Genomic DNA, 25,406 nt, shown 5'->3' on the forward strand with positions numbered 1-25,406 from the left:
GCCAGAACTCCCCTGGTTACTGGCGAGCTCTGGCTTTTACAGAGCAGGTGGACACAAAGTGGCCATCAGAGCCACAGTAGAGACAGAGATGGTTTATTATCCGTCGCTGACGTTCAGCCGTCGAGATCCGGATACCACCCAGCTGCATAGGCTCCGCTTCATGATCGCTCCGAACAGGAACAGAAGGTGTGGGCGGAGTTACTGGTCGCTCAGTTCTCAGACCGCGAGCGTGACGACGCATCTCAAAGCGCTTGTCCAGACGGATTGCCAGCTCCACTAGCTGATCGAACTGCTCAGGAATCTCACGGGCATAAATCTCCTCCTTAAAATTGGAATTAAGACCCTCAAGGAAATGAGCAATGAGAGCAGGTTCATTCCAGCCTGATGAGGTAGCTAGAGTACGGAACTCGATAGCAAAATCAGCCACCGAACGTCTTCCCTGTTGAAGCACGGCGAGCTGGCGAGAAGCCTCTTGACCATGTACTGAACGGTCAAACACCTTGACCATCTCCTCTTTGAACAGCTGGAAACGATTAGTCAGGTCGGAATTCGTCTCCCAGACGGCGGTACCCCACTCACGTGCCCTGCCGGCTAGTAGTGAGATTACGTAGGCGATGCGTGCTCGATCCTGTGCATAGGTGGCTGGCTGCAATGAGAACACAACCTCGCATTGAGTGAGAAAAGCACGACATTGTGTGGGCTCACCGGAATAGCTGGGAGGGTTGTTAACCCTGGGTTCAGCAGAACTCCCACGAGAAGCGGAAGCCTCAAGCTGATAGCGGTGAAGACGTGCGGTTAAGTCAGCAACCTGCGCAGTCAGGCTCTCCATGGAGCGACGAGTTTCAGAAATCTCTGCATCGTGCCTGCCCAGCACGACTCCCTGCACCTCGATAGCCGCACGAAACGGTCCTTCCCCCGCTGGGTCCATCGTGGTCGGATTATTCTGTCAGAGTTCGAATAGAGGACCCAAAAGCAGAGGTAATGCAGTACAGTTTATTTTTCAATAATCTCAAACAAGGAGACTGCCGTCAACAGACGCAGATCTGTGGATAACAAAAACGAAGGTCCTTGACGGATAGATGATAGGAACCGGGGTCCCGTGCCAGGAGATAAACGAGCAACAACAGTCCTCCGTCCTCGTGCCCGGTGCAAATAACTTGCAGACAGCTGGTGGTAGATGGTCCACTGACAGAAGGAGAACTGGGCAGAGAATAACGGTGAATCTTCAACTCTTACTCACGTATCAACAGGACAGGACAGGACAAGACAAGACAGGGTATATTCTCAAGAAAATGATGAGATCGTAACGAAGAGACAAAGCGAAAGCTCAACGTTCAACAATAATCCGACAAAGAGACAGGGCAAACAGTGACTAGAAGTAGCCGAGAGGATCAGAGAGAGAAAAGGATCAGGTGAGAGATAATCAGTGTAGGTGTTGATTCTAATGGGAAACATCTGCGAAAGAGGTAAGGAGGAGAAACATGAATGGGAATGATTGAGTGTGTGACGGCTATTGTAGTTCTAGGCGAAAAACGTGTGACAAAAGAAGTATGACCAATTTCACAGTACAGTAAAAGAGTAGGCAAAAATGACCCGGATGACCTACTACTTCTGGTGAGATTCTGAAGTGTGCATATGATGAACACTTGACTATCCCATGAGGCCACAGGAGAAGATTTGTGAATGGCAGTGAAGCGACGCAACTGACGCTGGCAGATCACATGATAATGACAACATGGTGAATGTAGTACGTCTGGATTACATTTAGCCTATACTGCACACACTCATATAGAACATACATTTTTCGTGTTCGTGAAGTAATTACTTGTTCAAAGTAAGTACCTACTTAAGAGAGTATGTGATTTCGGATGCAGCCAGACTGTTGACCCTTCTTTTCCTGCGTCCTATTCTTCTGCAATCCAGAATGGCAGCACAATTGAAAGTTTGAGTGGCACCCTCTACTGTACAGGCGTAAAAAGAAAAAAGGCTATTAAAAAAACAAACATTCCCAGGTAACGCAATAGTTAGGCTACTTTTTTAAGGTTGTAAAGCAATATTGTAACGCAATAGACTACTTTTAAAAGTAACTTCCCCCTACACTGACCGCAACTATACTATATACAGTCAGTGTAAACAGAAGGTTAGTAAGCTACTCAGCCAAGGACCGTATGAGCTGCACAGCCTTCATCACTAAAGACAAAGCCCTCCTACATTCTTCATCTCATCACCCTGTGAGGTTATGCAGAGCTGTCCATTACTGCCAGGGCCAATCAGTCACTTCCTCCTTTGGGATGCTTCTCTGGGTCCCATTAACAGGCAAAGGGCAGATGTGAAAGAGATGAAGCAGTGGAGGGGTATGTGCCAAATGAGAAGGAGAGAGGCAGAGCCGAGGCAGCTCTGTTTTCTATTTGTGGGGATTAGACTGACAGATCTGTATTTGGTTTCGGAGGGGCCTCTGGTTTCAGCTAATCCTCATCACCTGCACCCCCCTCCCTTCAAGAAGTCTCCAACTCCCCCTTCTGCGGCCTTATAACCCTGCACTTCGGCCCAATAAAGCAAACACTCACCCCGAGACACAAGCCTCACACTACGTGAGGTTGACTACAATCTCAGCCCAAAGGAAGAGAGATAGTCTGCCTCTTTGTACCTTTTCACGATCTATTAGAGCAGGCTGTGAGGTGTTGCTGTGTTGGTTTTGGAGAGATAGCAATTATCTGCAGATTAAACTCAAGTGTTACGGAAACTGCTTGTCAATGTCACTCAAGAAAAGAGGGAAAGATGTCCAGATGGAGTATGGAGGTTTTCAGGTCAGGTCAGGGGCAAGGACCTTCTGTCTCTCTTAGTCTCACAATTTTTTCACACATTGTCAACAAGATCAGATCCCTCTCTTGACGACCTTATTAACATTTAAATTCTGATACTCATTTCAGACTAGCTTTATACATCGCTCAGCATCAGTATAACTAGCACCCATATTCAAAGAATAGATCTAAATATATTTTTAGATGAACTACTGCTAACATAAACATAACATACATTTTTTAAACTTGCAGATAATATGAAAGTGTATTTAAAGAGAGTACACATTCATGACTCTTTAACACACCTAAGTACTTTTTTAAAACTTTGTGATAATTCCAAATCAAACATTTCACTTTAGAGAACATTTTACATAATGTTGTTTTTGTTAGTTTTTTATTGCATCTTTTTATCAATATTTCAACCATAAACAACCTAAGCAAAAATCAACCAAACAAAGAAAGCCTTGCAATTACAGTGCAAATAAATCTTTTTTTTTTTTTTTTTTTTTTTTTTTAAGAAACAAGAGCATTATAATATACCAAACCTCAAATTATTACTTAAAGAAACACCAACATCAAGTTATAGGGTCCAGACCTGTTGCAAATATTCAGTTGACAAGAGAGTAACACATGTTAGAAATTACATCAACATGTTTTAATGTCTGTTGTCCTGCTTTAAAGAAGCACACTTATTTTGTGTTGACTAACATAAAGTAGCCTACAAGTAGGCCAACTTGATTATAATTTTAAGTTATAGGCTAGTTAAATATATTTAGTTAGGCCAACTTCGTCATTAGCCTACAAATAGCCTGCAATCACAAATATATGTAAATTACATGACATACAAGTTTCAACATGACAGAAAATTTCGCCAGTACACTTAAATCATATTTTTAAACACAATGGAAGAAATTATTAATAAATAGGCCCTAGCCTATTCTGTATAATAATGTAAATTAGGCCTACTACTCTACTTTAAGTCCTATATGAGTCAGAAACAGTTTAGTTCAGATAATTGCAATTAATATTAACTATAATACATTTTCAACTAATTGCAATTAACATACAATGAAGTGTCCTAAAAACGTTAGATACACTAAAGTGCTATGTAGGCCTATTGTTTTCGTAATAAGCAGTGTACTTTTTTTACACTTCATGATGTTCTTGCCTGCACTGTTTCCTCCATATGACTTTCTTTACTCTATGGAATACAAAAGGTGAAATTTTAAAGAATACATGAGTATTATTATTATTTTTTTCAGTCGCTAGTGCGTTCCAAACTAGCCTGGATTCACAAGCGCGCGGCAGATATACGCAGGCGCGCGCACAGCCGTTATCTGCCCACAGCTGACGTGTTGATTAGAAAATTATTTGAAGAAAATACTAAAAACCCGACTAGCATATTCAGTGGTTTTATCTTCGATATTTAATCACTTAGCCGTTAATATCCATAAAAGTGACACCCATTCCGACGACTTATTGAGAGCTTCATCACTTCTGACGCTAACGTTAATCCGTTAACGTTAACTCGCTCCAAACGCTAAACTGTTTTCCACTTACAAACAACAGCTACAACTGCAGCGAACGCAAAACATTTGTAACTATTTCGACTGCATTTGAGATAACTTACTTCCTTTAGATGGCTGAGCAGTTTACTGAGGTAGATCGTTTACGAGAGACGCTGCTCGAGAGTCTGGAAATGGCTGACAAACGCCAGGAGGACATCAGCAGGTGAGGTGACACCACGAGCAGCAGAAATATTATATTTTAATATTGATTTTAAAGTTTGTCAGCGTTATAAATCCCCCTCTCCATTCACAGAGAGGATGTTTTGTCGCGCATTGAGAATGTCATTCAGGCGATAGTCATCAGTGTGTCTAAAGGTGAAGCTCCTGTGCTGAAAGTGATGAACAGATCCAGCTGGACCAATGTCAGGTGTGTGTGTGTGTGCCTAATGTTTATTTACACAGCCTCATTAAGATATGCAGGACTTTATTTAAATAGGTTTGTTTATATCCTATCTTTCTGTCGTTCTAGCGTTATATATCTGTCTGTCTGTCTAATATCTGACTATCTGGCTGGTTGTAGTACTTTATCTGAACCTTCAACCTTTCAAATAAAGTAACTTCCCAACTCTAAATAGCTGTAATTTAATGATAGGATGAACTCTCTCTCTCTCTCTCTCTCTCTCTCTCTCTCTCTCTCTCTCTCTCTCTCTCTCTCTCTCTCTCTCTCTCTCTCTCTCTGATACACACTTGCAATCCTCTGAAGAGGTTTTCACTGTGCACAGTGTAATAGCTCTTGTGCAGAACAAAGAAAACTGTCTGGTCAGATCTACATCAAACCTCCCTAAAGCTTAAAGCCCGTTTCATCTGGGCCCCTCTAAGGCCAGGGTCCTGACAACTTGGAGAACGACTAGGCTTTTGGCTTACTGCTTTTATAAAGGTATCCTTCATGCTAGCAAAATGACTGATAGTTTTAATAGCACAGATATGAGAATGAAAAATTTAAGTGAATAATTTCATCCCCCACAACAATAAAACCTTTCAGTACTTAGATTTCCCAGAGCAACATTTGGTTATGATCATCATAAGATTTCTCAGAGGAGACATGGAGATGTTTTTCCCCAAAACATTTCACCCGCACACCCAGACATGAAGTATCTCCTGAAGCCATCTTCGTTTCTTGTGCATATTTCAGGGCATGTTATGACTTTCTGCATATTAGTCAACCAAAAAAAAACGAATAAAGGCAAAAGAAAACGGAAATGAGCAAAAGCGATGTTGGTTTTATTCTCAGATTTCAGAAGTCTGTTGGTTTGGTACTGAAGGCAGATGTCTCTCTAACGCCTCTCCGATGTGACTGCCCTTCATCAGCAACCAAGTTTGGTGAGATCACACTGGGTTACTTGCTTTTGCATATTATAGATAATAAAATAGTAATTACCATCCAAATATACAAATCTATTTTTGACATTGACAAGGACATATCCAAACTTTCAATTATTAAACTTAGGAGTGTAATTCATCCCACAAAAAAAGGGTAATTTGACATACATTTTCTGCCTGTGGGACAATAAAAATCCCCATAGACTTGCAGTTATGCAGGGAACCAAGCCATATAGAGACCAGAATATCATAGAGACTCTCTTGACTTGGGCTAGTAATAACAAACCCACAACATCCTAGCAACTGCATACACTGTAAAAAAAAATAATAATAATAATTATATGATCAATAAGTTATGACAACGTTTTTTTTTTTTTACATTGCTTTTAACTCATCAAAAAAGTTAGAATATATGTGAGACATATATGTTATAAAGTCAGAATTGCGAGATATAAACTCACAATTGCGTGTTATAAAGTCAGAATGGCCAGATATAAACTCACAATTGTGAGAAATAAACTTGCAATTTACTTTTTTCTCGCAATTGTGAATTTATGTCGCAATTCTGACATCTTTTCTCAGAATTGTGAGATATAAACTCGCAATTGCGAGTTATAAAGTCCAATTCTAAGGAAAAAAAATACTGACATAACTCAGAATTGCGAGGTTATATCTCACAATTCTGACTTTAACACGCAATTGTGACTTTATATCTCCCAATTTCGTATTATAAATTTAGAATTGCGAGACATAAACATGCAGTTATGAAGAAAAAAAATCAGAATTGCGAGTTTATTTCTCGCAAGTGCGAGTTTATATCTGACAATTCTGACTTTATAACACTCAAATGCGACTTTATATCACGGAATTCTGAGATAAAAAGTCAGAATTGTGAGATAAAAAGTCGCAATTACCTTTTGAATTTTTTATTCTGTGGTGGAAACAAGCTTTCATAGCATATAGCACATTGAATTGTGGAAAAATTCTATATTGTATTTTAATTTCTTTATTTGTATTTCTATATTGTATTGTTTCTGTTTTACAGCCCTGATTCTGAAGGTCTTGTCTATTATTTACAAACTTGTACAAAGTGACTCCTATGCTACTAAAAGGTAAGTGATAGCCATGTCAACACAGAACATGTCCACAAACTCTACAGGTTAAAATATGGTTAAAACTTTTCACCTTCACAAGATCAGTTTACATGCTCTTGTGTTGAGACAAATACATTTGGAAAAGTAAAAAAAATGCTTGTATGCATACAAATGCTAAAAGTAAAATGGTGTTTCAGCATGTCATACTGCAGGACTATATTTTGGCAAGTTTTTCTCCAGCGCTTTTAAGATATGACCTGTTTCATGTCTAAATATTTAACATTTTTATCAGCTTTTGCAGACCGTTTCATTCAAACCACCTGTGGATATAAGTGATGATGTGATTATAAATCAGCAAACAGCGTCATAAATCATCTGATATAGGGAGCAGGTGGAACCTTTGATTTTTTTTATGACGTGATTTGTCAAGTGCACCTGTGCACTGAAATGTTTTCTCTTCGATCGGTCAGGGACATATACTATAATGACGTGCAGCTGTTTGGCTCACAGAGGACCTTGGATTTCATCGTGGATGACATTTCGTGCTTGCTGAAGGTCCCTCGTAGGAGTCTACATGTTGTATGTGCATATGGCTCTAGAGTGTAGACTTTTATACACTCACACAAAAGCAAAACGAATAAAGTGATTGTCATGTATTATTTAAGGCCTCGTTTGCATAGGTTGACCTTTGCATATCCACTAAAGAGAGTGTAAATCATTTCTTTTAATTATCCTCACAGCTTGCAACATCCAAAGGCTTCATCTCAGGTGATCTGTGTTATCTGGAGGAAGATGGCACAAAGGTGGACTGCAATTCCAGCTCCGCAGTGAGTCCAGATTGCCGGCCAACCTTTCTGTAAAGCTCACTTAATGTGCACTGAATGCCAGAGCATGATTTATATAATCTCCTTCTGCCCAGAGTCATTCATCTGTAAATTCGACTGGCAACATTTTTAGAGCGTATCTGTCAAACATTCACATCTGTAGAACTCGTCTGACACACCATTCCCAATCTACTCAGTCATTTTTTCTCCCTGAAGTTTTGTCCATACTATTTTTGCTGTGACATGATTTGAAATGTTTTCATAATTCTGCCCCCCCAGGCTACCCCTGTGTCTTCCAATGTTATCGGCATCAGAAGTATCCTTCCTGTTCTCTTAAACCATTTAAAAGGAACACCATCATAATCCCTTGTCAGGTCAAGTCAAGTCACCTTTATTTATATAGCGCTTTATGCAATACAGATCGTTTCAAAATAGCTTCACATTAATAAATAGGAAAATAACAGAATCAATGATGCAAACTTCATCAAATATGAGACAAATTCAAATTCTGCTGTAAAGCAACTTTTAAAAAGATAATAGTGCCATTATTCAGCTTGAGTCAGGTCATTGTTGGTTCATTCAGTTGATGGTGCAAAATTCGTCAGTTATGAAATTAATTCAACTCAGCTATAAGTAACTCTACAGAGGACAATAGTATCATCAAGTTTTTATTTCAGTTTTAGTTTTAGTCATTTTAGTACTTTAGTACAACTAAAAATTATTTCAGTTAGATGCAACTTTTCTCCCACCACCCACAACAAAACCCCTGGCCTACTGTTATCAGACAAACACCAGAGTCAAGTGATAGAGTTTAGTTTAGTTTATTTTTTTATAAAGCACATTGTCAAGTGCAGCCCAAAGTGCTGTACAAAGCCATCAATAAAACCAAAAACAGAGAATACAAAACACAACAACATAAAATTAATATTTAGTTCTCTCCTGGGTCAGAGTCAAACGGCAAGCTATAAAAGTGCTTCTTCAAAGCCGTGTTAAAAGAGGGCGAAGTGGGGACAGAGCGGATGGCAAGCGGCAAGTTATTCCATAACCTAGGACCGGCTATCGAAAAGGCGCGATCACCTTTTCGCTTGAGTCGGGAGCACAGTACCTGGAGCATTAATTTATCTGCTGATCTCAGATTCTTTACTGGCTGGTGCGGAATAATAAGATCTGACAGATAAGAGGGCGCGAGACCATTTAAAATGTAAAAAAAATATTAATAAGGCCTTGAAGTCGATCTGAAATCTGATAGGTAGCCATTGAATGGATGTTAGAATCGGGGTAATTCTGTCTCTTTCTCATACCGGTCAATAGTCTAGCAGCGGCATTTTGAACCAGCTGCAATCGATTCACCAATGACTGAGAGAGTCTTAAATACACCACAATACAATAGTCCAGTCTGGATGATATAAAAGCATGGATGATCATCTCCAAATCTCTAAATGAGAGCATAGGTTTCATTTTAGCTATTAATCTTAAGTAGTATAAACTAGTTTTCACCCCAGCACTAACTTGTTTTGCAAAATTCAAGTTCAGAGTCAATAAATACACCCAGATTTTTTGTGCATGGGTGAACATTTCTGGAGAGTGGCCCCAAGTATCTAGAGATAAGTGGCGAAGAGCTAAGAGGGCCAAAAACAACATTTTTGCTCTTGTTTAAGTGGAGAAAATTCTTAGCCATCCAGCACTTTACATCATCGAGACACTTAACAAGGTTGGAATAGGGCTTATCAAGTGGATGTAGTGGGACATACAATTGAGTGTCGTCAGCATAACAGTGGTATGTGATCTCATATTTCCTGAAAATAGATTATTAATAATTAAATTAAATTAAGGCGGAATTAAATCATAAGACTTTTGGAGATCCTTTCTGACCTATGCTAAGTGCCTCATGGTTGTGCTGCCCAGTGATGTGTGGGATTTTTGGCACAATGTCTTTTAAATCACAGAAGTTATTCACATTAATATAGTTATGTCACTGCTCTACCAAAGTTAATTGTAGCTTTTAAAGGGATATTTCACCCAAAAAATAAAATTATGTTGAAAGTTGTTCCAAACCTGTATGAAGTCCTTTCTTCATGTTGAACACAGAAGAAGATATTTTGAAGAATGTCATTAACCAAACAGTTGATGGACCCCATTGACTTCCATAGTATTTGTATTATATAATATACTATGGAAGTCAATGGGGTCCATCAACTGTTTGGTTACCCATATTCTTCAAAATATTTTATTTTGTGTTCAGCAGAAGAAAGAAATTCATACAGGTTTGAAACAACTTGAGGGTGAGTAAATGATGACATCATTTTATTTTTTGGGTGAAATATCCCTTTAAGAAAACAGAGCCAAATACATTAAAACTCTCTGTTGTATTATGTATTACATTCCTTAGCAACATATAAGACATTGTATCATCTGCAAAATTCATTCTGATCGTGGAGAAAGATGCAACACTCCAGAGACTACTGGACGATGATTTTTGTACCAGACTTTCGCCCTGTATCATCATAACAGTAAGCGTCTGTTAGATCAGTGCTGGTGTGTATTTTCAAAGCCTGAATGTTTGGTCTTGTGTGTTCATCAGGGTAAAGGGATGCCTGATGTCAACAGCAGACTGATGGTGAGGAAACTGTGGGACGCGCTACACGTCCCAGTTTTTGCTCTGGTGGATGCAGATCCTCATGGTACAAACACACACACACACACACACATGTATTAATCATGCTTATTACATCATGTTACTCATTCAAGAATGAGGGATTTTAGGGTGGCAACTACCCAAAACCATTGTTGGTGAAAGTTACTTTTAGAGTAATGCGTTACAATATCATCTTACAAAGCAAAGACATTGGTTAATAAAGTGAGATTAAATACATAAACTATATTTGTGTAATTCAAGATTGCAGGTTTGTGTAATATTCTGAGTTTCCATTTCACTGTTTTATTCATTTTGAGGAATACTGAACCTATTTTTGTGCAAGTCAGATGAGTAAATGCCTCACATTTAGTCCTGAACTACAATAACCGTCATATTTACACAGCGCACACAACAGCTCTGCATTTACTCACGATTTTTCTCAACATGTGGACAAGGAGATGTGTTTCTTATTTGAAAAGTAATCTGATTAAGTAACTCGCATTGTAATACCCCCAACACTGCCCACAACACCCCTAGCATCTTTGTGAAAAAGTGTGCTTAATTGTATTGAATGTGCATTGTAGTCTTTGAAGTATATTTTATTACTTGCATATAATATAATATTAAAGAAATAAAACTCCAGCTAAGTGTACTTAAAAAGAGTACACTGTCATGACTTTTAAATGCAATGTTTTTGAAAGTACAATTAATAAAAAATGTCAAATTAATAGTTTTAAAGAAGTGCACTTATTTTAATGTCTTGACTAACATACTAAAGCACATGTAAAGTACTTTAACTATTTTAACTAGTATAATTTATAATATAATTTTTAACTAGTGTATTATTTAATATTAGAATTAAAGTGAATATATTTTCTGTTCTAAATTGCTTCCTCGTTACAAATGTGTAATTACAAATATATATTTAAATACATGACATTTACATTTATACTCAGTAAAGTTTTTGAACTACAAACACACATGTATGCAAAGATCACAAACACACACATGCTCCATCGTTCGCATGAGTTCATCGTTCCCTGAGAACAACCAATCCTGCAGTGATTTTCATTTGTGGCAGGTCTAGTGCAGTTTAGCATGAACATGAAGGCCCTGCTATTTCTGTCACTGTCATTATCAATGACTCCAGCGCTCTCTGTGCATGTGTAATGCTTTACTTTGTTCTCGGGCGAATTAAGTTGTCCCAAAGGATAATTGCAAGGGTATGGTGGTGATTGCAGAATCAGCCTCTCTCCCTTTTTTTTTTTTCCCCAGGCATCGAGATCATGTGCATCTACAAGTATGGCTCACTGGTAAGTCCTGTTTCCTACTATTTCTGTGCAATTTCCAGTGAGGCCTGCACAGTTTTGCATTGCGGTGACATGTAATTATTCTTCTCTCTTTGTGGCAAGACAAAAAAGAGGAAGCACTCATTCATGAACTTCAAATTTACCCTTGTGGAAAAAGTAAAGCGTTTCTACATGTGTATGTGTGACACATCTGCAGAGTGTGTGGCTACATTTTGGCTGTTTAACTCGCTTTCACGTACAGAATCCTGCAGTACAAAAATCATTTTCAGTTTTTTTGTCATTTTCCATTGTAAAATATCTAAACTAATATGAATGAAGAAATAATATAATAAATGTATACAAATTTTATTATATACTTTTAAATTCTTGCACATTGTAACATAATATTACATATTTACTAGAGAAGCAAAATTGTGTTAAATAATAAGACGATATACACGACCATTCAAAAGTTTGGGGTCGAAAGATTTTTTTATGTTTTTGAAAGAAGTCTCTTCTGCTCACCAAGGTAAAGTAAAAACAGTAAATACAGTTAAAACAGTAACATTATGAACTATTGTTAAATATTATTACAATTTAAAATAACTGTTTTCGGTTTAAAAATTTAATGTAATTTAATATATTTTAAAATGTAATGATATGCTGCTCAAGAAACATGTCTTATTATTATCATTATTGAAAACAGTCATGCTGCTTAACATTTTTGTGGAAACCATGATACACTTTTTTCAGGATTCTTTAATGAATCGAAAGTTCATAAGAACGGCATTTATTTGAAGTCTTTTGTAACATTATAAATGTCTTTACTGTCACTTTTGATCAATTTAATGTGTCTTTACCAAATAAAGTGTTCTGTTCATTAAAAAAATTAAATCTATTCTACACCAAACTTAAACAGTTTTGCTTCTCAGTTACAATTTTATTATTAAATTTGATTAAATTCTATATTGAAAAAAGACAAAAATTCTGGTAAATTATTTTTTTTGCAGGCCTTTCAAAGCACATTAAAACCAATACATGCAGTGACTGTAACATTTCATATACTTAAACCTGAACATATACTTAATAAATCATGTTGGCTTGTTCAATGTCTGTCGGCCGTCCAGCTTTAGGAACTCAAACTGTCATTTGTCCACAGTCAATGGCCTTCGAGGCCCACAGTCTGACTGTCCCCAGTGTGCTGTGGTTGGGCCTCCTGCCTTCAGACATCCAGAGGTTTGGGAAAGTCAACTCATTACTCTGCTCTGTGGTTTGTGATTGAGGCTGGGCTTGCTCTGGTTTCCGTTTTCTGGGTTTTTTTTGTTTTGGTTTTTGTTGCTGTTGCTGTTTTTTATTTCCTTCCCCTTGAAAGCTATTTTTAAGTGGATGTGTCAACTGTCATGGACTTCAGAAATCAGAACATCAGAAAATCAGAATCAGGAAAATAGAATAAACTACAGAAGAAAGAAATGTTAACTGCCGTTGTTAGCACCATGTTGCCTACATGATATGTTAAACACTTGCCACTTTGCAAGGTACATTATCTAGTATCCCTTACATTTCTTTTGTGCTTTTAGAAGGGGAATTAATGCCACACTACCAAAAATTGGCAGTTTCCCATCTTTCAGCCCAGTTCTGAGTGGTAGCTTGTACAGAATGCAGCAGACCACCATGATCTGGCATACTTTATCTGTACAACATCACCCTAGAAAACTGAATCGGTTTCTGAAATCTGAAATCATTTTCAAATGTCGAAAGTGCACTTGATTATACTGCGTGTATGGATATAGACCCAGTTAAGACTTAATTTTTATTACTTTAATTTGATTGAAGTCATTATTTGATTAAAAAAAACTAGGGGTGTGACGAGATCTCGTGATATTAAAATGATATTTCTCGTTGAGGTGAAAAGCTTTCTCGCTATATTAGCATGAAGGAGTTGAGTTTGTGGCAAAACTTTTTACAGTGCTTGCATTATGTCGTTCTGTCTCAAACTCAGAAAGTAGAACTGAAATGACATTCGTTACAAGATAGGGCTGTCACGATTCCTCAATTAAATTTGAGTGCTCAATAAAAAAAACCTGCGCTTAACCCCTGGTTATTGTCCTTCTAAACGCCGTTTTTAACCCCGGGTAATTAAGATGCAGTGTTAACCCCGCATTGCGGTGCTAACATTGTACTTTGTGAAACGGAACAGTGTTAGAATGTTACTGCTGAATGCTTAGCAACAGACAACCAATCGCAAACTCATTTTTGTGTACTTTGGACACAGAAACACTGCTCATTGTAACTGTAAATTCAGCGTTTGAGAGGAAAAATATCAAATGCTGACAGAAAACGTAACAATTTTAGTAAAGAAGAGACTTCTTTCTTACCTTTATAGTCCGTAATGTCCATTTAAAAGGTCACTCCATAAGGGACTTCATTTTTTAGTTACATTGAACAGTTCTGTCGTCTCCCCGTCAGCACACCCTTCGACGATGAGACCTTGAAATCATTGTTTTGGATTGAGGCCAACTACCTCCAGCCAGTAGACCTCCTAGACACCCAGGGACTAGACTGGAGCGAGCGTCTATCCCCGATCCAGACTACAGCCAAACCCAGAGCCCAGCCCACCACCACCCTCGACCGCAGAGACTTTGCGAGAGAGGGAAAGGGAGAGCCCCGACCATCGCCCCGTAGCCGGTGCCCCAGAGTGAGTCTGACCAGGCGTGTGAGCCTGCGACACCAGCGGCTGAGGGGACACTGGTAGAAGAGGACACTGAGGACTGGCTGATTAACCTGGATATGGAGGTACTGCCTCCCACCTTATCCCATCCGATATTATCTGTTTATTCTTCATCATCGCTATTTCAAGACAGTAGTAAGACTGTATTATCAACCTGTTGGGAATTGGAATTACTGTTATTGAACACGTCAATTTTACCTCTGTCGCCTTCACCGCAAAGCTCAGCCAGTCCTCCAGCCCTGCCTCTGCTGGATACCTGCAGCCCTTCTTCTTCCCCGGGAACACCTTGCTGTGACGTGAAGCCTCAGGTTGTGCAGCCACCAGCCTTGCCCGAGCAAGAGGATCCTATGGCTCCGCCTCTGGCCCCTGATCCCTTCGTTCCACCTCGTCCCGTCGACCAGCCGGCTCCGCCTTGGCTTCTCCCACCTTGGGCTCTAGACCCTCGACCTTGTGGGTTCCCTCGTCCCACCAGGGACTGTCGTCACTCTACTTCCGCCACAGACTTGCGAGCCTTCAGCTGTGCTCAGTCCCTCCACCCCTACGGCTATAGAGGGTTCCTCCTTCCCTCCGGCTCCACTTCTGTCCTTTATTACACCGGCTCCGCCTCAGTCCTCTGGCCCTCTAGCTGCGCCTCAGCTGCTCGTCACAGCAGCTTCGCCTAGCTTTCCAGTGCCAGTGATGTCGCTCTGTACCATCGGCTCTCCATCTGCACCCAGGGATCCATCGGCTCCTTCTCCGTCGGTCGTCGCACGGTTGTCATTGGCCCCATCAACACCAACTTGGCTGTCTACCCTGCTGAGCTCTGGGTCTGTGGAATCGCTGGACATCTACCATCATCACCGCCGGGGTCACCGCAATATCCTGTCATCATCCCTTTGCCATCTTCTGTCGCCATCCCTTCGCCATCTTCTGTCGCCATCCCTTCGCCATCTTCTGTCATCATCCCTACGTCATCTTCTGTCGCCATCCCTTCGTCATCTCCTGTCATCATCCCTTCGTCATCTTCTGTCGCCATCCCTTCGTCATCTCCTGTAATCATCCCTTCGTCATCTTCTGTCGCCATCCCTTCGCCATCTTCTGTCATCATCCCTTCGTCATCTTCTGTCGCCATCCCTTCGTCATCTCCTGTAATCATCCCTTCGCCATCTGTCACCATCCCTTCGCCATCTTCTGTCATCATCCCTTCGTCATCTTCTGTCGCCATCCCTTCGTCAACTCCTGTAATCATCCCTTCGCCATCTGTCACCATCCCTTCGCCATCTTCTGTCATCATCCCTTTGTCATCTCCTGTAATCATCCCTTCGCCATCTGTCATCATCCCTTCGCCATCTTCTGTCATCATCCCTTCGTCATCTTCTGTCATCATCCCTTCGTCATCTTCTGTCGCCATTCCTTCGTCATCTCCTGTCGCCATCTCCTGTCATTATCCCTTCCCCATTTTCTTCTGTCGCCATCCCTTCGTCATCTCCTGTCATCATCCCTTCACCATCTTGTCGCCATCCCTTCACCATCTGTCATTTCCCCTTTGCCATCTCCTGTCATCATCCCTTCGCCATCCTTTCGCCAGCTTCTTTCACCATCCCTTCGCCAACTCCTGTCATCATCACTTTGCCATCTTCTGTCACCATCTCTTCCGTCATCTTCTGTCACCATTGAGTTACTAAGGGGTAGAGTTCAGCATGGAAACAACTGTGGGAAAAAAGCTTTTCCTAAACCTGCTAGTCCTGGTCCGGAGACTCCTATAGCGCCTCCCAGAAGGTCCAACAGTCCATAAGCCGGGTGAGAGAAATCTTTTATGATGTTGTGTGCTTTCCTGTAACAACGTTTCCTGTAGATATCTTCCAAGGTTGGGAGTGCAGTTCCTATAATGCGTTGGCCAGTTTTCACCACCCTCTGCAGTGCTTTCCGGTCTGACACAGAGCATCTTCCATACCAAACTGTAATACAGTTGGTCGGGATACTCTCAACGGCACATCGGTAGAAGTTCAACAGGATTTCTGAGGAGAGATCATTCTTTTTCAGAATCCGCAGGAAAAATAGGCACTGGTTAGCCTTCTTGACCATTGTAGAGCTGTTGATTGTCCATGTAAGGTAATTGGATGTGTGAATCCATAGGAATTTAAAATTAGTGACACAGTCCACTACCTCATCATTGATATTGATGGGTGTGTATGCTCCACGTCTCTCCTTTCTAAAGTCTACTGTGAGTTCTTTGGTTTTCTTAGTGTTGAGCAACAAGTTGTTATCAGTAGCCCATGCAGCTTTGCGGTCCACCTCCTCCCTGTTGGCTGACTCGTTGTTCTTAATTAGTAGGATCACCGTGGTGTCTGCAAACTTGACAATGATTTTAGAACCATGTACAGGATCGCAGTCGTAGGTGAAAAGGGAATAGAGGAAAGGACAAACAGCCCTGTGGTACACCAGTGCTAAGAATGAGGGTAGAAGAGCAATGGTGGTCTAACCGAACATACTGGGGTCTGTTGGTCAGAAGGTTCAAAAGCCAGTTGCAGAGTAAAATACTGATACCCAAGTCTCTAAATTTGATGATTAACCTGGATGGGATGACAGTGTTGAACGCTGTACTAAAATCAAGGAACATCATTCTAGCGTAAGTGTCTTTATTGTCCAAATGAGAGAGAACTGAGTGCAGCGTTATGGAAATTGCATCTTCTGTGCTCCTATTTTTGCGATAGGCGAATTGACAAGTATCCAGTGTGGGTGGGAGACAGGTTTTGAGATGTGCCCAGACCAACCACTCAAAGCACTTGGTGATGATGGGAGTAAGCACTACTGGGCGGTAAGTATTAAGGCACGTTGCAGAGGAGTTTTTTGGTATTGGTACAATGGAAGTGGTCTTGAAGCAGGTAGGCATAGCAGCTTGTTCAAGAGACAGGTGGAATAAGTCTGTCAGAACCCCCGCCAGTTCTGCAGCACATGTCCTAAGAACACGTCCAGGAATGCCATCAGGCCCTGCCGCTTTCCGTGCATTAATCCTGCTCAATGCTGCACTGACTTCACTGGTCGTTGGCTGGTGGTCTGCAGAAAGCTAAATTTTTGTTTGTTTGATTTCTCATTAGTCTGTTGAAACCGGTCTTGCAGTTCAGAGTCTGCTCCCTCTGGCCACACTTTGATTGTCTTCACTGTAGGTTCCACACGTTGAAGAAGTGATAAATACGTGGGAAAAAGGAACAGTGAGATGTGATCTGATTTACCCAAATGGGGGAGGGGGGGTAGCTCTCTAAGCTACAGGTATGTTAGTGTAAACCTGGTCCAGAGTTTTATTATCTCTGGTGTAACAGGAGACTAGAGATGCGCGGATGGGCTATTATTTCATCCCCAACCGCATCACAAAACTCATCCTTCCGCCATCCATCCGCACCAAAGTTTGTCGCCGTCTGGGAGCACCTCCGCCCGGCAGGGCAAAAGCAGCCTCCGATGTTCTGGAGATCTCTGGGATGAATTAACAAAGTAGCCAGGCATAAATAGAACACTGCTAAACCGCAAAAACTGGGGAGACGTTGAGCCTCGCGTTGTGCACGCACCGCCATTTTTTACATAGCTACTGACTTTGAATCTGGATTCTGATCTGGATTGTAGGTTTGTGTATTGAAATGCACAAACTGCATGTAAAAGTGGTCAGCTGTTTAGTGAATTCACCCATCTGAATGACAGCATGCCTTCAAAAAAGCGCTGGAAACATCCTCAGGTATTTTTGCTCTGATTCCGACAGCATCAGCACATTCATGCTGCCAGTTTCCTGCTCCACCTCATCCCAAAAACACTACTGGACTGAGATCCTGCATGTTTGTAATGCACTAATGTCATGTTTGTAAAGGCAGGATTTGTAGAACAACACTCTCCTTAAAGTCTACATGAAATTAAGAAGACTGCTCACAATTCTCAGCACAGATGTATTGAAATAAAGTAATGTGTTTCAGTTTTCTGATTTAATCTGCTACACCATAGTATGATAGCTAAACAGAATTGATTCTAGCCTGGTCTTATAATTTTATAAAAACATATTTTGTTCTGTTAATTTTTGTGTTATTTGTGCAGTGAAGTTCTCATCATTTTTACAGTGGCTTTTGGATTTAAACGTTATTTTTGTCATGGCAGCAAGGTTGTAAAATTAGATCCATTTTTACACAGAAATGTTTAGTAAGCACTACAGTTATTAACACGTCTTGTAGCTTTACTATTTAAATGTACTATTTACATTTCCATTGTAATTGCCTCACTATAACCCAGAATTTTGCCTTTTTCTTTTTTTAAAGAAAAGGAGGGACAGCCCTTGTGAAAAATGAACTGAACTGAATGTGCAATTGTAGTGTACTTCAAATCTTATTTTTTTTAAACTGTAGTTACAGTTAAAGGGATAGTTCACTTTGAAAATAAATTTTGGTATGTTTTAGCTTACCTCAAGGGCATCCAAGATGTAGGTGTCTTTTTTTCCGCAGTAGTTTCAATTTGGATATTTTTAGGTCAAACCGTTCTTGTCTGTCAGTCATATAATGCAGGTCGATGGTCACTGTATCAAAACACAAGCACAGAGTCCAAATTAAAGCAATTCCCCATCGTCCAAATTAAACAATTCCCCATCGTAAGTACACATTGATGGCCTAAGACAGTGGTTCTCAATCCTGGTCCTGGGGACCCACAACTCTGCACATTTTATATGTCTCCTTTATCTGACACTCCCAGTTCAGTTCATAGAGCTCTTTCCTAACGAGATGATGATCTGAATCAGGTGTGTTAAATGAGGGAGACATACAAACTGTGCAGAGCTGTGGGTCCCCAGGACCAGGATTGAGAACCACTGGCCTAAGACACGAAACGAGCGGTTTGTGTGAGAAAATGAACAGTATTTATATCGTTTTTACCTCTTGTAACACAGCACACGTCCAAATGATCTGACGGCGCGGGCGGGTATAGATATATACATAGATGTCGCCTTGGCTACGGTTTCGTTCCAATGAACTGCAGTAGCAAAGGCGACATCTAGTGTACATCTATACCCGCTCGCGGGCGGGTATAGATTTATACACTAGATGTCGCTTGGCTACGGTTTCGTTCCAATGAACTGCAGTAGCCAAGGCGACATCTATGTATATATCCATACCCGCCCGCGCCGTCAGATCATTTAGACGTGTGCTGTTTTCAAGAGATAACAACGATATAAATACTGTTCGTTTTCTCACTCAAACCGCTCACCGCTCGTTTCGTGTCTTAGGCCATCAATGTGTACTTACGATGGGGAATTGTTTAATTTGGACGATGGGGAATTGTTTTAATTTGGACTCTGTGCTTGTGTTTTGATACAGTGACCATCGACCTGCATTATATGACTGACAGACAAGAACGGTTTGACCTAAAAATATCCAAATTGAAACTACTGCGGAAACAAAGACACCTACATCTTGGATGCCCTTGAGGTAAGCTAAAACATATCAAAAATTAATTTCAAAGTGAACTATCCCTTTAATATAATATCAATTAAATAAAAGGCCACTTAAGTGTACTTAAAGAGTTTCTGGAACTTTAAAAGTGCACTTTGTTGTAATGTCAGATTAAACGTTTTACTTTAAAGTATATTTTAAATCATGTTTTAATAATCTGTTGTCGTGATTTAAATAAGTACACTGATTTTGAAGTGTTGACTAACATGTGTTGTCTAACTAACTGTTGTGTGTTATTTGATATTATATTTAAAGTTAATCAACTGCAGCTTCAGCATTATAAATGTGTAATTACAAATATATTTAAATACATGACATATAAGTTTCAATAGAAATGGCATTAGAGTATATTTTAGTCTACCATAAATGCCTGTCAGTACATTCAGCAGTAACTTTAACCATATTAAAGTTTAAAGACAATAGAATTGTGAAAATACATATAAAGATGTACTTAAGTCCTAGTGAAGTAGGTATATCAGCTAATTGCGTTTAATATAAATTTAAACTAATAGCATTTTAATTTTCAATTGCAGTTAACATTGCAGTAACAGTCTGAAAACACTATTTGTGTCTATCTGCATCAACTAACACTAGTGCCAAATTAAGTGGTCAGCGACTATATGTAAGAGTAAATTGCTGAGATTATGTTTGTGTGTACATTGTTATGAATGCACAAGGCCTCATGGTGTCTGTATTTGAATGGCTGTCACAGGTACAGGGTGCCGGAGGAAAGTATTATTCCATTTTCTCAAGCAGATGAGAGTAAAATCAACAGCTTGAGGAACAGAACCTACATCACCTGCCAGCCTGCGTGGGAGAGAGAGGTGCCTCATTCCATGCTTCTGTACATTTAAGACATGACAAAGGCATTATGCAAAGAACAGACGATATGGTCAAAGATGCGTCTGTGACATAAGTGTTTTGACAGGTGTTTGGAGAGGACAAGAATGTGAATGATGTCGCCTAATCTATGTGTCTGTGATTTTTTTTTTTTTCAGGTAGAAACGATGCAGAGACTGAAGCAGAAAGCTGAGATCCAGTCCCTGGCATCTATCGCCCCTAATTTCCTCACTCGAGTCTACCTGCCAAATAAACTGCGCTATGGAGGCTGGATATGAGCATCTGCTGCCCTCTACTGGAATATGTATGCCACACATGCAGCGTGTTTTCGCATTAAGTGCATGATTGAATAATGTACAGATGTTACAGCGTGTTCTTACTAAATGTTAGATGAGCAGTTATGTTGGATTACCGTCACCGTAGACTATGAGTTATGAGATTGAATATGCCATACATCATCTGAGATGTTATGTTAAAGCTGCTCTGGACTGTCACGTTTGCATTGGCGGTGAATATTATGGAATAAATGAACGAAACAAACCCTTCTCTTTCACCATGAACTTAGTTATTTTAGATTTTAAAGTACTTAGGTAAATAAGTCATCAGTTTCTTTAAAAATAAAGGTAGATTTAAGTATTTAAATCATGGTTATGGTGATTTAGCCCAGAAAGTGTAAGTTAATGGTAGGGATGGCAATATCAGATTTGCAATTTTTATTGCAAATAAGCAATAAAGCTTTAAATGGTAGCGTAAAAAAAAAACCTTCCGCTTCAGTCTGTATGGCTGTGCCCATCGAACGGATTTTTGTGATTTATTTATGTAAAATTTAGCACAAATTCTTCTTCTAAAGACACCAACCTCAGTTACAAAGAAAAATGGTGTCATGATATTCCGACGCATATTTCATGATTTAAAGGGGAGTGTGCAAGCCACACTGTATGTGTATGTGCAGTTCTTCAGTCTAATCACCTTAATTTAATATAGATCTGCAAGAATACAATACAAACAACATATCATATTAGAAGAATTGAATTTCTTGTTGATTTAAACAAATTGCATTTGTTTCAAGTTTAAGGTCAATTATACTGTACAGGACATACAGAGGATTGAAATTCCGTTTCCCTCAGACCCATGGTGTAAAATACCAACGTAACACAGACAAGTCTTAAAAATATATATAAAATATATATAAAATACAATACAAACAATAAAATTTAAATATGTTCACATTATAAAGTGCCAGCAGTATGCAAAGAAAAAGCAGCAATTGTAAAAGTGTCTGGTGCATTGTGTGTGTGTGTGTCCATTTGTTATGGGGGCGAAGAGTCGCAGTTCAGTGCATCTAAGGGAAGGGCTAAGAGGGAGGAGAGTTCAGGAGAGCCTGGTGGATGAAGCTGTTCTTCAGTCTGGTAGTTCGGGCCTACAGGCTCTGAATCCTCCTCCCAGATGGCAGAAGACTAAAGAAGCCTTGTTAGGGGTGGGTGGGATCACCCACTATGCCGAGTGCTTTTCGGGTTAATCGGGTATTGTAAATGTCATTGAGAGAAGGTAGTGTGGCATTGACGATCTTTCCTGCTGCATTCACTATGATGCGCTGCAGCACTTTCTGGTTGTGAGTGGTGCAGTTACCAAACCACACAGTGATGCAGCTGGTCCAGATGCTTTCAATGGTGCCACGATAGAATCAGCAAATAATGGGTGCCGGGGCTCTTACTCTCCTCAGTTTGCGGAGGAAATAGAGGCGCTGTTGGGTAGACCAGGAGAGAGGTCCTCTGTTATGTGCACACCCAGGAACTTGGTGCTGCTTACCCTCTCCACAGCAGCACTGGTGATGGTCAGAGAAGGGTGCTGGGTGTGAGCTGAGTTGTGAGAAAGTCCACAACAATTTCATTAGTTTTCTCTGCGTTTAGAGAGAGATTGTTGTCGCTGGCCAGTTGGCACACTTCATTTCTATAGTTTGTCCCATCATTATTGATGAGACCCACCACAGTTGTGTCGTCCGCAAACTTTATGAAGTGATTTGTGCTGTACATTGGTGAGCAGTCATGGGTTAGCAGAGTGAAAAGCAGGGGGCTAAGAACACATCCTTGGGGTACCCCTGTGTTCGATGTAATGGTGATGAATGTGTTGTTGCCGACCCGAACTTCCTATGGTCTTCCAGTAAGAAAGTCCAGCAACCGGTTGCAGAAAGAGATGTTTAGGCCAAGCCGGTTTAGTTTCTGTATTAACTGTTGTGGAATGATGGTATTAAATGCCAAACTGAAATCTATGAAAAGCATTCTCACATAAGAATTTTGTGTTTCCAAGTGAGAGAGGGCTGAATGAAGAGCAGTAGAAACTGCATCATTAATGGACCGGTTGGCCCGATATGCAAACTGGAAGGGGTCCAGGGAGGGGGGAGAATGGTTTTGATGTGTTGCATGGCTATGCATTCAAAGCACTTCATGACAATAGAAGTCTGTGCAACAGGACGATAGTCATTAATAACGTACGGGGATGGTTTCTTGGGAACTGGTATAATTGTGGTAGCTTTAAAGCATGTGGGGACAACAGCCTGGCTCAGAGAAATGTTAAAGATGTCTGTGAAGACATCTTTGAGCTCTCCTGCACAATCCTTTAGCACCCGACCAGGTATATAGGCCTATGTCACACTTCCTGCTTCCGGAACGCGGAGTAGGGATTCAGAACTTCCGGTCAACAGTATTTCTCGATAAGGATTTAGATTATCAGCCATAATGTCTAAACCATCCGAGGTAGACTGACCACGAGCTATGAGGTTGTGAATCAAAGGTTTTTGCTCCTGTAGAAGCTAAAAGTTTGTATGAAATCAACCATGTTTTAAGAAAAACATGTTTTATCCGCGATCTTATGAAAAAAAACTACACTACCCACAATCCTAAGCGTAGCAGCAATGTCTGCTGATTGGTCCAACTCGCTGTTACCATAGAAACGTTTACCTTACTGGCGAATGGCTAGAGCTATAACAACAATGGTTCTCCCAGAAGAACTTGTACCCTTTCCTCAGTTTTGACATTTCCACTTGAGAGTTTTCATTTACCATCCGAACCACATCATCATATGTGACTTCAGGCAGGTTGCGGAGAGATTTGGTCCAGCGGTATCTATCGGACTCCGCCATTGTAAAAAGCTTACCGGAAGAGCCGTATCCCTACTAAAATACGTACTTCCGGTCTTCAATTTTTTCGTGACATAGGCCTATTGTCTGGACCAGCTGCTTTGCGGATGTTGATCTTAGAGAAGGATCTCATCACGCTGGCTGGAGAGAGATACAGAACCTGGTCGTCATAAGGAGGTGGTATCTTCTGTGCAGGCGTGGTGTTGGATGCTTCAAAGCGTGCAAAGAAGTTGTTGAGTTCATTCAGCAAAGAGATGTCACTGTTACAGGTCTCTAGTGGGGGCTTGTAATCCGTGATGGTCTGGATTCCCTGCCACAGTCTCCTTGTGTCTCTGCTGTCTCTGAAGGTATGGGCTGTCCTCTTAGTGTACTGTTTTTTGGCCTTGCTGATGCCCTGGGACAGGTTGGCCCTTGCTGTTCTCAGGCCTTCATCATTGCTAAAGGCCCTTACACACTGAGTCCGAAATTTGCATCTGAAATTTTCGGACGTAAAAAAATAAATACGACCTTGCGTTATGTCAATCACGCTTGCACACTGCCTCCGAAACTTTCGTCCGTCTTAAAAAAATTCCGGATCAGGTTCGATTTTCTGCGTTTTTCGCATCCGTAGCAAGCATTTTGAATGGTGTTTTGACAATTCAGAGCCACCGAATCACGAATACGAAAAAACGCATGCAAAAATTTCGACCTTAACTGTGAAGGCAGCATTTCGTGCCCTCAGTAGGTTGTGAACCTCTCCTGACAACCATGGCTTCTGATTAGGGCACATGTGTGCAACAGTAGAGTTGATTCTCAGTGAAATTGTCAGACTTCTACACATTGTTTTACTGTGTGCGCCACCACATGCAAAATTATCCATTCAATTATCAAAATCAACACAAGGTTCTGACCAGCAGATGTCAGTATGACCTCCTTCGACTGATGTGAAAATTAGACACTGTTACCCTGATGACCGGTATCAGGATGACAAAAGTTGATGGATATTGATGCTACAAAAAAAGTTATTTAGAGATATATGTGTGAAATGACTTGACAAAGGATCTGACATCTTTTCAAAGTTTTATACACTTTTGAAGGATATAATTTGTCAAAAGGCTTACAGAACTCTTGATTAATTCAAATGATTAAATTAGCTTAATTGAAACCACAGACATTCATGTATAATGCATCATGACCCTCATGTTTATGTAAGCGTATATTACAGTTTTCTGTTTACATTGTATTAGAAACATTTCACATTTAGCCTACATATATTGTACAGGTTTTTTAAGTTCTATATTTGTTGTACAAACATTTATACAAACAGATAATTTTATACCTGAAATTTAATGCACAAATGCCGAGATGTTTGTACTTCCTCACCGAATCCGTTTCAGCTGAATCATTATTTACTGTTTCAGACCGTTACCGTGACAACAGCCACCACATAAACACAATAAAATGAAAGACACAACAGTATCACGCTTTTTCCTGTTTTACTCTTAAAATGAACCGAGTGAATCAACGGGTTTTCTGCCATTAGCACATCTCAGATCTCTCTGCTACTCGCCTGCGCTGTTTAAAAGACGCGACTCTCATCAACCAATCAGCATCAAGAGAGGGAGGCAGACCTTTTTTTTTAAGACCATTAAATTAGCGTTCTTCACGCGCCAAACTGCTATAATATATATTATCCGTGTCCTTTATAATCTCTCTTGCCGTGAGTTTCTCCTCTA

General features: G+C 40.3%; 1 protein-coding gene across 1 annotated transcript; it reads left to right on the plus strand.

Moving 5' to 3' along the window:
* The first annotated feature begins 4,140 nt into the window (after positions 1 to 4,140).
* On the plus strand, positions 4,141 to 21,098 carry spo11 (SPO11 initiator of meiotic double stranded breaks). Its single transcript, XM_081385932.1, has 13 exons — positions 4,141 to 4,532; positions 4,623 to 4,736; positions 5,601 to 5,689; positions 6,735 to 6,801; positions 7,254 to 7,362; positions 7,524 to 7,610; positions 7,887 to 7,923; positions 10,008 to 10,117; positions 10,189 to 10,288; positions 11,518 to 11,555; positions 12,691 to 12,767; positions 20,428 to 20,539; positions 20,714 to 21,098. The coding sequence occupies exons 1-13, from the start codon at positions 4,441 to 4,443 to the stop codon at positions 20,831 to 20,833; spliced, it is 1,152 nt and encodes a 383-aa protein (XP_081242058.1). The 5' UTR covers positions 4,141 to 4,440; the 3' UTR covers positions 20,834 to 21,098.
* Positions 21,099 to 25,406: the final 4,308 nt, after the last annotated feature.

The sequence above is a fragment of the Scardinius erythrophthalmus genome (assembly GCF_964197995.2).
Source record: "Scardinius erythrophthalmus genome assembly, chromosome: 15".
NCBI classification, from domain to species: Eukaryota; Metazoa; Chordata; class Actinopteri; order Cypriniformes; family Leuciscidae; genus Scardinius; species Scardinius erythrophthalmus.